This window comes from Rhinichthys klamathensis, unplaced genomic scaffold, assembly GCF_029890125.1.
Source record: "Rhinichthys klamathensis goyatoka isolate OS25496 unplaced genomic scaffold, OSU_Roscu_1.1 h1tg000169l_1, whole genome shotgun sequence".
NCBI classification, from domain to species: Eukaryota; Metazoa; Chordata; class Actinopteri; order Cypriniformes; family Leuciscidae; genus Rhinichthys; species Rhinichthys klamathensis.
In genome coordinates this window covers 3,221,586-3,236,568 of record NW_026606700.1, presented here as the reverse complement: position 1 = coordinate 3,236,568, position 14,983 = coordinate 3,221,586, and the positions used below count along the sequence as shown (strand labels likewise).

The 14,983-nt window shown below is 38.9% G+C and overlaps 1 protein-coding gene across 1 annotated transcript in view; it reads right to left on the bottom strand.

The window, feature by feature from the left end:
- med27 (mediator complex subunit 27) overlaps positions 1-14,983 on the bottom strand; it is a 70,747-nt gene that overhangs the window by 41,963 nt on the left and 13,801 nt on the right. The window contains exon 3 of the mRNA XM_056259741.1: positions 7,272-7,402. Within this exon, the coding sequence (XP_056115716.1) occupies positions 7,272-7,402 (131 nt within the window). The remainder of the gene's footprint in view (positions 1-7,271; positions 7,403-14,983) is intronic.

Genomic DNA, 14,983 nt, shown 5'->3' with positions numbered 1-14,983 from the left:
GGAAAACGTAAATGTTAGGTTGTTTTTTTTTATACCAACCTTGTAATCTAAAGTTAATGAAGGCTCCATCGACATGTAGGTTCTGCGGCACAGTTTAAGGATCCACTCCGGAGAGTGATTTGAATGTTAATGCATCAGATTATCACCCAGATGATGAAACACTTTCAGTGGATTACATTCCAACTGCCTAAAAACTGATGCGGCCACAAGAAAGGGCATCTCCAGACACCCCTGAGGATGGCAGGAAGTCAGTGTCAGAGGACCACAAAAAAGGAGGTGCTTGTACTTTGTTCATCTTGATGTAACGTGGTAACATTGCTCTCTCAGTTTGATGGACGATACAAAGTGATCAAATAGCCCTTTCTTGTGACTGGATGTGAGGGTGAGATGAATACTGATAAACGAGTGCTGTTTTCCTCTCTTTTCTTTAATCAGGGATCAGCTATGACTAAAATTTTCATAACACTCTGCTCTCTAAGCTTTGCTGCAATGCAGCACAGGAAAGAAACACATCTTGACCTGCGATCCCTTCTATCTGGGTATTGAACATGAAAAAACCTGGATGCACTTGAAATGATTTGATGATCAAAATACAGCGTATGATAAAATAAAGATAAAATAATGAAGTATTAAATTATCTATTCATCCATCCATCCATCATCTTTTAAAAATGTTTTCAAAGCTTTCAAACGCAGTGAACATTCAAAGTTGGTCTTGACAAACTTTGCTTTTCTTGTCAGATGAATTTCATTGTAATTCTGCTTCCTCCTTACATTCAAATTCAATTAAAACGGAACTGAATAGGAATTTGAGAAGTAATTCTAAACAGCACACAACGCAAAATGTTACAGTATGTTTACATAAGTACTATGTACTACAACTTTAAAACAAAGCATACACAAATTGTAATCTGAACAGATGTAATTCAGCCATATAGTATTAATGGCAATACTGAGTAATTAGTTATAATAACTATTTAAATATGCAATGTGCAAAGAGGAAAGATGCAGTAATGCAGTGAATGACAGAGACGGGTTGAGGCTGCTGTTAATAATAGTAACATGTAAAGTAAATCTGCAGGTCTCATGAGGGTGGTATGGTGAATTAGTCTTGGTTCAGTAACTGTGGCTTTGCCTGTCTGGCCGAGCAAGAGGCACTAAAATGACAACTGCACTCTGCATTGATCCTAGGAGGGCGTCAGTCTCATATCCTGAGAATTCAAAAGCAACAGAAAGCCCTGACCAATGACACTTCCGCAATCACATCACAAAGGTCACCTTGAGCTGACCAGGGCAGCTTTCAATGCATATACTATGACCAGAGCTTCAACATTTTTGCTTAACAGCCACTGTGGCTAGTGGTTTTCCAAAGTTAGCCGCTCAGCATTTTCACTGGCCACAATTTTGCCATCGATACCATGGGGGGAAAAGGCAAAATAGATATTTTTAATATTATCTCATAATTTGGCAGTAGGTATATTAGTCTGCTGTCACTTTAAGACCTAACGCACAGATCCATATACTGTTACACGTGCGTAACATGCGTAAAATAAATAAATTAAAATAAATAAAATAAATACTCGCCAAGACTGATATTTTGACGTTCTTTTGTGTGTATTGGACTGTTTAAAGCAACACCAAGGAACTTTTCCTCAGCGGTCGCCCTACAGGTTGGAAGCGGAATTGTCCATTACCGCTGTCGTAAATAATGTAGCCTACCGCAGCCTACTGTCGCACGCACACGCTCGCTGTTTATCCAGCACCGGCTTTGGAATCAACAATGGCAGACATCCCAACCTGCAAGAAGTCATTTCAGGGAGGTATATCTTGGTGACTGGATTGTTGACCGGGAGGGGGGGGGGGGGGGGGGGGGGGGGGGCGTGGCGGGTTGACTAGCTTTCGTGAGGCACACTCGCAAGGTCTCTCGCTCTCTCCCTCTCTGCCGTGCTCGCGCTATTGGTGCGTTCAAGTCCTCCTGGGGAAGTTCGTACGTACGAGGTGGGATGTCGTGTTTACGACGGCAGTGCGTTCAAGTCACTTTCGTCGGAGGAAGATACTTTCTCTTAATTAATTACACAAAAACACAGTAAGGTTCTTAAACTCTTGTTCTAGAAAATGAAGAAGAAAGAAATGTGCATCGGATGTACTTTGATTTTTTTAATTAATTTATGAAGCCACTGCCAACTTTATCGCTACATGTTGCACTGTTATATTATAATGCCATCATATTCTGTGCAGGAAATTCGCTTAACTGCGCTGTAAATAAGAAAACCTTGAAAATATCACTGCATAATATTTAAGTATTGTGGTATTCCGCCATGTTTCTCAGTGACACGCCCACAACTCGGAAAGATCGGGGCTTAGAGAAAATCCCGAACTCCCCACTGGTATTTACGACATTGTGGTGGCGTTCAAGTGCGTTCAACTCGTAAATACGATCTATACGAGATGACTTGAACGCACCATAAGTATGTTATGCGCGCAGTATGTTCTGTCTCGCATGCGCGCTCTAGATTCCGGCAGATTTGAACTAATTTGCGGGCATCAGGGAGACGCTATAGACTTGGGATGTCTGCAATGGCCATAGACAATTTGAGGAAGTGGTGGGGGAAGTGACGTATGCCGTAAAGCAGTCGAGTTTTGCAGTTCTTTTTGTGCTCGGGTTACTACCCGAAACCCGAAGTTACATAGTGCGAGTTAAAGCGATACAGACCACGTCAGGCTATGGCAGACGTGTCATTTAACCTATTGTAAGTCGATGTACCATCACAAGAGTCTTGGAAATATATTATGAAGGTTGAAAAGTTCCATAGTGTTGCTTTAAGTGCAATAAGCAGCGAAAAAGAACTAAATTTGGTACTGTGAGGCGGCTTTATGTGCTCACACTTTTGGGTATGAGCACAAAATCTGTGGGAATGAGTAAAATTACGCGCAATGTGTGTCTGAGAGATGAGAGAGCGAGAAAGCACAGCTGGTATCATGCATCCATTCTGGGGAAAATTTGTATTGGAAGTGTTTCGATATCAATAAAAAAATATATAGATATTTTTGTTTATTATTTCAGATGCCTTTTTTAAAGAATACAAAAAGAAAATTACATATAAAATTCAACCCGCCAAAGTGGCTAGTAGGAGTGACTGTGTTAATGTCAAGCACTGATTATGACATTAGACATTTCATTATCTGATTCATACAGACACAACTGAGCCTCTTTATCAGTTTATAATTAGCTCAAATTGGTACAAATCCTGTACACAGTTCACAAAATCAACAGATAAAAACAAAAAGCACTACAACATATTTATCAAATCCCACTTTGTAACTGCTTGTCTGCTTAGCTGTTGGGGAAGTGTTCAAGCGCAGACACTCTCCCTTTGAGCCAGATTATATGAGTAAATGCTGTGTAATTCTGTTTACAGGATTAATATCACGATGAATGCACAGGATGGGACCAGTTATCATTCAGACTATCCTCTGGGCCTCAATTATCCAAAAGTTTCATTGCAGTGATTTTAAAACTAATAATTTTATGGCAACTCCTGCTGGTTCCTTACTTGCAGTATATGAATGATTATAACAGACTGATTGAATAAATAGATCAATAGAGCATCTTGTTTGTTGATTTGATTATTTTGAAGGTTCTTAGAGCCTCTATTCATTTTCTTTTTATCAAATAATATGTTTATCACCACGCCCGGGTATCCCTTTGCTTGCATATAGTTTGCACACCCAATCTAGGCTGCCAGTTACAACAACTGTAATTATTTATCATATTATAATTTATTTACACAGTAAACATCTATTAAAATGCATTTAGAAACAACTGGCTTTGGGACGGCATTACTTTCTCCAGTAGGTCCACTTATTCAAGCAAGCGGCGATGTCAGAGGGGAACGCTATCAGAACGCTGGCAAGTAAAAAAGCAACATAAAAGCAAAAGCGCATGAAGGTTGTGCTGCATAATTCATGTTCCGCTCCTTTTAGAAACGGCAAATTCATCAGGACAATGACGTTTGACAGAGGAGCTGCTGTCTCTGTTCACCTTGCGCCGTTCAACATCCTCTTCCATCCGAAAACAGCACAGTGCTATTAAAGATACACAGTGCACTGCAGACTGATGAGCCAGCAGGGTTTAGGCCACTTTGAGTCACCTAAAAGCAGATTTGTCATGAGCACCTCACTTTACTGTACTGGTAAAGTCTGGTAAAGTGTGTCAGGATGAAAACGAATCCACTAAATTCAGCCTGCGAGTACCTGCTTCTTGCCTGGGCAGTCTCTGGTGCAACAAAAAACTGGAAAAGCATCATCAACACCAGCAGTTCTGACATTTGGGGAAGCTTTTTCTTGTACTGACATCATAAGGAAACTGCAGGTTATGGGTAATACTTGGAAATCATCTGTTTAAAAGTTTGGTGTCAGGAAGAATTATTTCTTTTAAAGAAAAATAATACTTTTATTGAGTTAGGATGAATTAAATGAATTAAATAAAAGCTGTTCTTTCTATTCATCAAATAATCCTGAAAAAATGCATCACAGTTTCTACAAAATTATCATGAAACACACCTGATTTCAATGTTAGTATGTTATATATAAATATATTTTTTTTACCGGGTGTTCAAAATACAAAGTTTTGTGTTTTATATTGCGTAAGTTTCCGGCTAAACCACGTTATTACTGTCTTAATGAAGTTCTGCTAAGCAGCTGTGGGCCACTATTACCTAAAGCTATGTCTATAAATGCATATTGTCTGTTGTTCTTACTACTTTGAGTAAAGATAAAGAATGGAGCAAGATTTGTTTTGCAAACTTTAATGTTACATCAGTCATTCACGCTAGAGCTCAGCTAATTTTTGCACTGTTATTGATACAGTTCCCGCATGTGCACCGCAATAAATTAGAAATATACACATCGGTTTGTTGATGGACATACTCTTGTTAATGCTGATAGTGAGGAATTACAGTTGTAAGTTGTAACATCTCATAATGTACCTCAAAATGAGTAGCGTATCACTGAAAAACGTCCTGCTGAAGTCCTCCTTGAGATGGAGGTTCGGGTTAAATAACTAGTTTCTCCAATGTTTCATCATCGGACTCGCGCTTGGATTGACACGGTAAAAATCGACGTACCGAACCAGGCAGTACGTGGTAGACCAATCACAACAGATCATTGAGAAATGTGGTGATGTCCAATGTATATTAAGAAAAAAAGAAACCCTTTGATCAGATGCATGTAAACCTGTTGTAGGAGACCTCCAAAACAAAATTAGGAGCCTTTAAAATGGCATAATAGGGGCGCTTTAAATCATTCATAATCCTTTTTATTTCCTTTGTCCAATCTTACAAGTTTAAGATAATGTAACTATAATCAATTCATCGAGAAAGATAAACCACTTCACACTGAGTTAAAGGGATAGTTCACTTTGAAATTAATTTTTGGTATGTTTTAGCTTACCTCAAGTTCATCCAAGATGTAGGTGTCTTTGTTTCCGCAGGAGTTTCAATTTTGATATTTTTAGGTCAAAACCGTTCTTGTCTATCAGTCATATAATGCAGGTCTATGGTCACAACCTCAAAGAGCATGCACAGAGAAGTCCAAATTAAACATGATTTAATGACTCGTAAATGTAAGTACACATTGATGGCCTAAGACACGAAACGAGCGGTTTGTGTGAGAAAACGAACAGTATTTATATCGTTTTTACCTCTTGAAACCACAGCCACGTCCAAGTGATCTGAGGGCGCGGGCGCTTCGGTCTGCGCAAGCGCCGGAAAGCGCCGGAAGTGATCTCTCGCGCGTGTACGTCACTCGGAACTCGGAAGATTTCGGAAGTCTTACCTTTCACTGTGAAGATCTAAACATTTTTAGATATACAGGAAATCAATAAATAAACTGTCCGCACAATCAAATCTTTAAAGCAAATTTAATAGACAAAGCTTTCGGTCAAAAGACATCCTCAGGGCATACAGACAACAACTAGATATACAGGAAATCGCAATGGAAGACGTTGAATTTTTTTCGTAACCGCGCGAGAGATCACTTCCGGCGCTTGCGCAGACCGAAGCGCCCGCGCCCTCAGATCACTTGGACGTGGTCGGGTTACAAGAGGTAAAAACGATATAAATACTGTTCGTTTTCTCACACAAACCGGTCGTTTCGTGTCTTAGGCCATCAATGTGTACTTACATTTACGAGTCATTAAATCATGTTTAATTTGGACTTCTCTGTGCATGCTCTTTGAGTTGGTGACCATAGACCTGCATTATATGACTGACAGACAAGAACGGTTTGACCTAAAAATATCAAAATTGAAACTACTGCGGAAACAAAGACACCTACATCTTGGATGCCCTTGAGGTAAGCTAAAACATACCAAAAATTAATTTCAAAGTGAACTATCCCTTGAACTGATAAATTGCACGTAGACTGGTTGCACGCAAATCAAAGAGCATTATGGGTCCGGTTCAAAAACGTGAACCAACGTGTGTTCACTTTATATTGTCTTTAGGAAACACTTTATAGTTGAACAGAGAACGATTTCGGACATAGGACATTTTTATTTCTCCTCCTGGTACTTCAGCCTTAGAAAGCACATTGCGCTACGAGCAGGCATCGGAGCAAAGGAGAGCACTACAACTAGAAATAAATGAACAATCACTTTGAAGGACCTTGGAAAGAAAATAACACATTACAACAGAATCAGATTAAAAAGAGCACATTTGCAAGGAGAAACAGAAGTGGTATCCCATCAGTGGGCTTTTCAGGGGGACACAGACCACCTGGGCTCCGCTCTTGTCTTTTCTGTGTGTCCTCCATGGTTATTTTCTGTTCATTCTTCATCCGTCTTTCATCTTCCCTCCAGAGTACGTGCTCTTTTCTCCTCTATGTTCACCAAATCCCACTCTCGCTACTTTATTATTAAAGCCTATGTTCTACGACCCTAGTGACACCAGGAAAGACAATGAGCTATTCTACTCTGTCACCATAATCGGATGAACCAATAGAGAGGAAGAGAATCAATGGTCACCTCTGACCTGCTGCCAGTGGGTCTATGGACAAACAAATGCTGGTGACTTCAGTTTCATGAATGTAGGCCTTGTGTTGTGCTTCTTTAATCCTATATCTATGTTGTACATGAAAAGTCCATATGTAGTACATTTACTGGACAAGTTTAACACTGCAGAAATTGAACAGGTTTCACATGTGAAAGAGCCTACTAGGAGCATTAAACTTTCTGGTTATGAGATACTGTGAAAAATATGAACTCAAACTCACTGTGTTGGAAGGACAAGGGTGCTGGGCTGGACTTTGGGTCTTCTTTTGGCAGATGTTCCCATCTGATTGGCTGAGCGTTTGAGTGACTGTTGGTTTAGAAGACTGGAGGCCAGACCTGCATGGTACTGCAACTACAGAAGAAAAAAAATGTCTATGTATTAGGGCCGTCACGATTAACACATATTTGCTTAATCATGATACAATTCCATTTATGTGACACACATTACTATAATATAATATTTAGGGGGGTTGGATTCTACAAAAAACAAACTTCCAGTTTCAGTAGGGAATTTTGTTTCTTAACAGGGCAGACAACTGTGCTTGTCAAGTCATTTCTTAATTCCACATTAATTCATAGTTTTATGGCCAATGGATCAAATTTGATTCTCATGATAATGCTAACAAGCCTTGAACAGATTCGAAATTAACATTGTCCAGAGAACTTACTCTTCTGCTGCTTTACAAAGAACAGTTAAGCATGTAAAATAAAATCACAGACTAATTGGCCTTTTAAGAATTGTTTACTCAAAGCACAGTCCCAATGTTGTCAACAATCTGTTCTTCTGGGAGAAAGCACAGTTGCTTACATAGTACTCCATCACGTTTTTCCTTGTGTTCCTCCTCATCTCCTGCCCACCTCCTCCCCCTCGCCTCCTGTCTTACTATGTTGAACGTAACATGGTGACTGTAATATATTTGGCTTTGATGTTGTAGTATAACAGAAGCCTGTATATAGCCTGTATATAGCGATGAAACCACGTGAAAGTTGTCCTCTACCCAGAATGCACTGTTGTACTCTGTCAGGAGAGATGTTAATGGGTGTGGCAGAACTCTGGACACCACCTACCTGATGCCATGGACATCGTCCGGCATGCTTAACCAACAACCCTCAACATTGCAAGTAAATAACTCACATATGAGACTAAATTTCAATCTAGGCCAGTAAATAATGCCTATTGTTAGCCACTGGCTAGAATTAATGTGATAGAATTTCAATAGAATTATTGAGCCTTTAAAACCAAGCAAAAGCCACTGCCGGCTGGTTCCTTCGGTAGTGGGCGGGAATAATGCACAAGCAGCAACTTCGTTGGCTCGTTCTCACCAATTACCGTCCACAGTTTGATTTTAGCAAATGAGTTTGAGCGAACAGACAACGTAATCAATATTCATGAGCTCAACAACTTATCAGACTGTAGTGTTTTATATTGTTATTAGTATAATTTTTCTTATTAATATTACTATTTTATTAGAATTATTGTTTTATATAATTATTTTTTAAAAAATGTACAGAAGCATCACTTCAGTCCATCATGAAAAATGTTGAATGCTTGATTGACTGCAGTTGATCTATATATATATCCTGTCAAGTAAGCTAAAAAATGTACAAGTCAATGGTGATTCTATTGCCAAGGTGTGCGTAGAAGGTTGACCAACATCTGGGCAGATACATATTGGGAAAAAAAAACAGAATTGGATAACTTCAATGCAAGTTAACTACTAAAAGGCTAACCTGATTGTAGATCAACTACTTTTAATAATGAGTAGCTTATAGCTTGACAAACCACACCTTTAAAGAGGTGTTCGTGAGGCCAGTAGGGGGCGCTCACCCTGTGGTCTGTGTGGGTCCTAATGCCCCAGTAAAGTGATGGGGACACTATACTGTCAAAAGAGCACCGTCCTTCGGATGAGACGTTAAACCGAGGTCCTGACTCTCTGTGGTCACAAAAAAAGGATGTCTTTCGAAAGAGTAGGGGTGTAACCCCGGCATCCTGGCCAAATTTGCCCAGTGGCCTCTGTTCATCATGGCCTCCTAATCATCCCCACATATATATATATATATATATATACCAATTGGCTTCATCACTCTGTCTCCTCTCCACCAGTAAGCTGGTGTGTGGTGGGCGTTCTGGCGCAATATGGCTGCCGTCGCATCATCCAGGTGGATGCTGCACATTGGTGGTGGTTGAGGAGATTCCCCCTTCTATGTAAAGCGCTTTGAATGCCGAGAAAAGCGCTATATAAATGTAATGAATTATTATTTATTATCATTATTATAAAGTGCATTTTCCATCACAACTGCTCTAGGAAGTCAGCTTGCTGGGATAAATCTTAAGAAAATCAATAATCCGTGAGCAACCCGCTGGTTGCGAGCTAGGCTGATCGTAACACAAGCAGTGACAAAAGCGATCTCATCAGACATCAGAATTCATCGGCATGCACACCCACACAAACCAGGCTCTTAAATTAGAGCTCGCATAGGCCCGTGCCTCATTAATTGCTATTAAAATATTCCTCCTATTGAGCTAATTAGCCATGTTCCGTGGCAGTATAGCCACGTTCGCTGAGTGGGAAGCAGACGGCACAGCACTCCCCCTGTTTAATTTGGCTGACCAAAGCAGCTGTGTTAACGGGGAATTATTTTAATTAACTGAATCTCCTTTTCGTAGCTAATGAGCCTACTTGGTAAGGGCCAGATCTTGTACGGGAGTAGCGTGTATGGAGGGAAGCTGGGCTCCAGCTGTATAAAAAGCCCTTGCTAATAAATAAAAAGGCTACATAACAAGGTAAGAAAAAAAACACACGCATAAGATGCTGTCAAGATGGCTCAGGCGCCTTTGAATGTCAAGTGGCTTGAGAGATTTGTTGCATTAAAAAACATCCATAGCAATCACCACTGGTTTAAATATTGGCCCCTGGACAATTGTGTAGGTCTGTTAGTGTTTCACAAAAACAAGAAAGACAAATATATATATATATATATGTAATTTTTTGTGAGTAAATATGTTAATATCAAAATATATATTAAACGGTATGAAAAAGCTGAAAAACATTAAGATACTGAAAAAAGTTTACGATTTTTAAACTATGCCAGCGAGTACTAAAGGCCTATGTATTTCTGTCAATTAGAGGACAGCATGAAAGCAATCTTTCCCTCTAACATGTTTCATAACACAGAAACGCGAAGCAACATCTACAAGACAACCTCTAGAATTCACAAAGAGAGGACAGTAAAAAAAAAAAAAAAACAGACACAAAGAACAAAAGATGTGGAGGACTGTGGAGAATGAGTACAAGAGAGAGAGACAGACAGACAGGACAAGAGAGGCATTACCCAGAATGCTGTCAGGCAGCTGAGAGTGTCATCTCATTGGGGCAGTTGAAGATTAAAGTGCAGGGTCAGAATCTGACTTGTGAGAGGATGCACGGGACAAGCACACACAATCAATGTCACCATCAAATGGAACAAAACAAGACAGCCTCTTTCACTGGAAGCAGACACAATCACAGAAGCACAGAAAAACCATTGCATTGTTGTCTACCACATTAGAATGCCATAATCCAACCGAAGATGTTGCACACCCCATTTTAAACAAGACACTTTCGCAAACCGGGTCTGTAAAACCCACCACACTCACATGCAATTCAAGAAAAACTTTGGAAACACTTTATAAAGCTGTGTTCACCCTTTAATACAGATTATAATGCATTTTATCTTTACATAAATAACTAAAATCAGACGTACAGTATATATCAATATAAAAATTTGCAAAGGTTTAGCATTGATTCAGAAGCTATCGCTATTGATCATGTGCTTCAATATATACTATTTAAACTTCCAGCAGTGAATAAATAAAAATGAATGTATGTAATAACTCACAACAATAATTCATAGGCATTGCGAATGAATTATGATGCATAATACGTTTCAAGTGCTGTCAAATTAATATAAATCTTAGCTTTTTCTCAAATAGGATGTAAATTCTAAAACACCTTTAAGTTTCAAATATTTTTATTAGAGCACATATTCATATCGTTATAATATCTACATCATACACAGGAGTATAATGTATAACCACATAGAAATGTGTGCAGTTAGGATATACAGTCCTCTTTTTGTTTTTAGAACATACAATGTAAAAAAAAAAACAGAATCAACAGATAAACAGAAAAAAAACAACTAAATAATCCCTCTTTCCCACCCTACCCAGCCTAATCCTTCCGTCTAAATATTACTTTATTATAGTTAGAGGGAAACATTAATTTCCACTGCCAGGAGAGAGATAGTGAATGAGGGGTGACCACACTTTTTCAAAGTGTGGGAGTTTATCCATAAGAATATATTTTATTCTCTCTAAGTAGAGAGTGTTAGTAAGATCACTGAGCCATAACTTTGTGGTGGGTGTTTCTTTATTTTTCCAATGCATGAGAAGTAGCTTCTTTGCGGTGATGAGACTATAGGACAGGAGGCATTGTTGATAGTTGTTTAACCTTTTAATATCCTCTGAAATTCCAAAAATAATGATGAGAGGATTAGGCTCCAATTATATTTTAAGTATCCTAGAAATTAAACTGAAGATATTAAACCAAAAGATCTTAACCTTGGGACACAGAACCAAGCTGTGAAGCAACGTGTCTTCTACAACAAGGCATCTGTCGCATAGAGGGGATATCTCAGGGTATATTTTGTGTAATCTCTCTTTAGAAAAGTGAAGACGATGTAGAATCTTAAAGTGAATTAGACAGTGCCTAGCATTATTGGAACATCGATGAGTATGTTCCAAACTCTTTTCCCATAGAGGGTCTGGGATCACAATGCCCATTTCTTCCTCCCATTTTGTTTTTATTGAAGTGGAGATCACTGGACTGATAGACTGCAAAGTGTCATAAATATAAGATATCGATTTTTCTAAGCATGACATGGGTCGGAGGCATCGATCAAGACAAGAGCCTGAAAGGATCTCAAAATTTTGCAAGTATTTTCTTACATAGTTTCTAATTTGCAAGTATCTAAAGGAACTACTACCCGGTATATTATATTTACTCTGTAATTGTGCGAAGGATGCAAAAATGCCATTAATGTATAGCTCTCCTATTGTATGAATGCCTCTGTTCATCCAGAGATTAAAAGTATTATCAAGAATGGATGGAGGAAACGTAGGGTTTCCAGTGATAGGTAATGCATAAAATATGGGTTTCAACTTAAAGTGTGATTTGATTTGTTTCCAAATACGCACTGTACTATGGATCATTACATTGCTATTGTACATACAAAGACTTTTCAGTAGTGTAAGGTGCCAGAAGAATGGCACCTATAGAGTTAGGCTGGCATGCCTCTTGCTCTAATTCGAGCCAGTTTGGTGAGGTAGCAGTGTTATCCAGCCAGTACGTCACAATCTTGATATGTGAGGCCCAGTAATATGATAAAAAATTCGGGAGTGCCAAGCCTCCCTCTATTTTAGATTTGCAGAGGTGTTTCTTGCCTATTCTGTGGGTTTTGTAGTCCCATAAGAAAGGGAGCACAATCGAGTCAATTTTTTTAAAGAGAGATTTGGGGAGAAATACTGGAATGTTCTGAAATAAATATAGTAATTGGGGCAAGAAAATAATTTTGATAGCATTCACTCTGCCAAGTAAAGATATTGGCAAAGTCTTCCAGAACTGTATATTTGATTGTAATTTAGACAGCAGTGGTGGGAAATTCTCCTTAAATAGATTAGAGTGGCTTTTTGTAATCTGAATTCCTAAGTACGTGAATTTTTCTGAAGATACACTAAAAGGGAGGTTCTGTAACCAGGCAATATTCTCTAAAACACCTTTAATTCTTAAAAACCTCTTAAAGATTATTATTTTTAATGAGGCTAATGCACCCCACCCCTCCCCCCTCCCCCCTCCCCTCCACCACCATCTTCCAGATCTCTGCAACGCTCCAACTGCAGTGCATCTCCTTCCTGATGCTTTTGCATTTAATACTAAAAGCAGACCTAGAGGACTAGCGCTTATGCAGAGGAACTGCATTATTCCATGCAACTAATTGCACACACCCATCAAACCCAATATCCATTCAAAGAAGCTTCGCCGAGGAGGGAACAGCAAAATCATGTCAAGACTATTAAGTACAAGTTGAAACAACTCTCTTTGATCATTCGCCGCTTGTTAGTCTGCTCCCGAAATGACGAAATGACTGTTTGTATGAGTGCGTCTTTATCTAAAATCTCCCCAAATCTTTGCACAGCCTTGAGGGGAAAATCACCTCAATTTGTTCAACTCAGTTCTGTTAGCTTTTGATAGGTAGACTACTGGGAGAAAGTGTTGAAATAGTCAAATAATAAATCACATTTTACTTATAGCAACACTATTACATTTATTATCAGATTTTTAAAAGCTATGGCCAGTTGTGAAGCCAAAAATTGTGTCGTTTCGAATCTACAACCTAATGTTGCTGCCGGGGAACTGTCCCTTAAAAAAAAAGTGTAGTCTCTTAGGACAAAAACACCTGTTGAATGCCATAGATCTTTAGGGAGTGCATTAAATATCCAGTATACATTTACACTTTGTGTGTTCACACTTGTAGTTCAGTTCTCTTGGTTCTTTTGGTCAGGAGCAAAAAATACATTTAGTCATAGTTCACAATGTCATTTTTAACACCGAACCGAAAGAGACAAACCAGAAAACATTTTAAGACATATATTTTGCAACAGAACTTACCGAATATCCCAAACAATCCTGTGTGCTGGGCTAAATGTCCTCGTTATTTGTACATATGATGGTATTTTCTTTACCAGCTGAAAGCTCACAAAGAGCCTATCAAATGTGTAAAGGAGCCACACAAATGGGACCTGCTGCAAAGAAACGCAGTACCAAACTGTAATGGGCAAAGTAGCTCCTGAGAGGAGAAGAACCAAGTATCCTTGAACATTCTGTCCTTTTTAGGGTCACATCTTGTGATATCACATTACATTTTTGACACATTTAGATGCCTTTGGTCCATGCTGCATTCATATTTCAGTCAACCCGCATCAGTATGTTTGGAAGCAGACCGAGACCCCCTGAAAAGGCGAGTATCGGTCCGTTTGTTTGGTGCGCAGCAGGGTTTGGTTGGCTGTATTCACACTTACTCAAATTAAGAGCAATAACAGAGCAACTGCAGAGCAGTGTGAAAACAAAGTGTGAAAACATCTTAGACTCCAGCAACATGCAGTGCTGCATAGTAAGAAACAGATTTTGTTAACTAGTAATTGGAATAAACTGATAAACTAACAGAATTAATAACTTAAGACAGAGCAGCAGCTAAAAAAAAGATACATAAATGCTGTTCTAACTTCTATCCATTTGCATCGTCTGTGATCTCATTGAGAATATTTATTCACAAGAGATAATTAAGATATTAATCCCCGTGCAATGAGAGAGAAAAAAGAAACCTTAAAATAGGGGAAGGTGGAATGGGGAGAAAGAGATTGACGGGCGGAGAGAGGAAGAGACAGCAATGCTGCAGTCAGGGGGTTAATTAATTTTTAAATATCAGCCAGGGATCACAGGGTCTAGGGTATTTTCTATGTCTGGATCTCATAAATCAGGGTTATGGGTAACGCAAATGAGATCAGACATATTCCATGCAGGAAACCCATTTGGATTTAAACAAGTTTCTACATGCAGTGATTGAATAAGGAGAGAGAGGCGTTTGAAATCAAAACAGTTTTAAAAGGAACAGTTCGTCAAAACATAAAATTATTTCTGCTGTTGTTTTTCTAGAGCTACCATAAAAGTAGATCAAACCACTTCTGAAGTCATACGACAGCGTTATGTGAGGAAAAGACCAATCTTTAAACTGTTATTCAGTGATAATATCACAAGTTATATGGACTACATTCATGACTCTAATATGGTGTTTTTGGAGATGGTGTTTTCACAGGTGTAGACACTATGAACAGTCA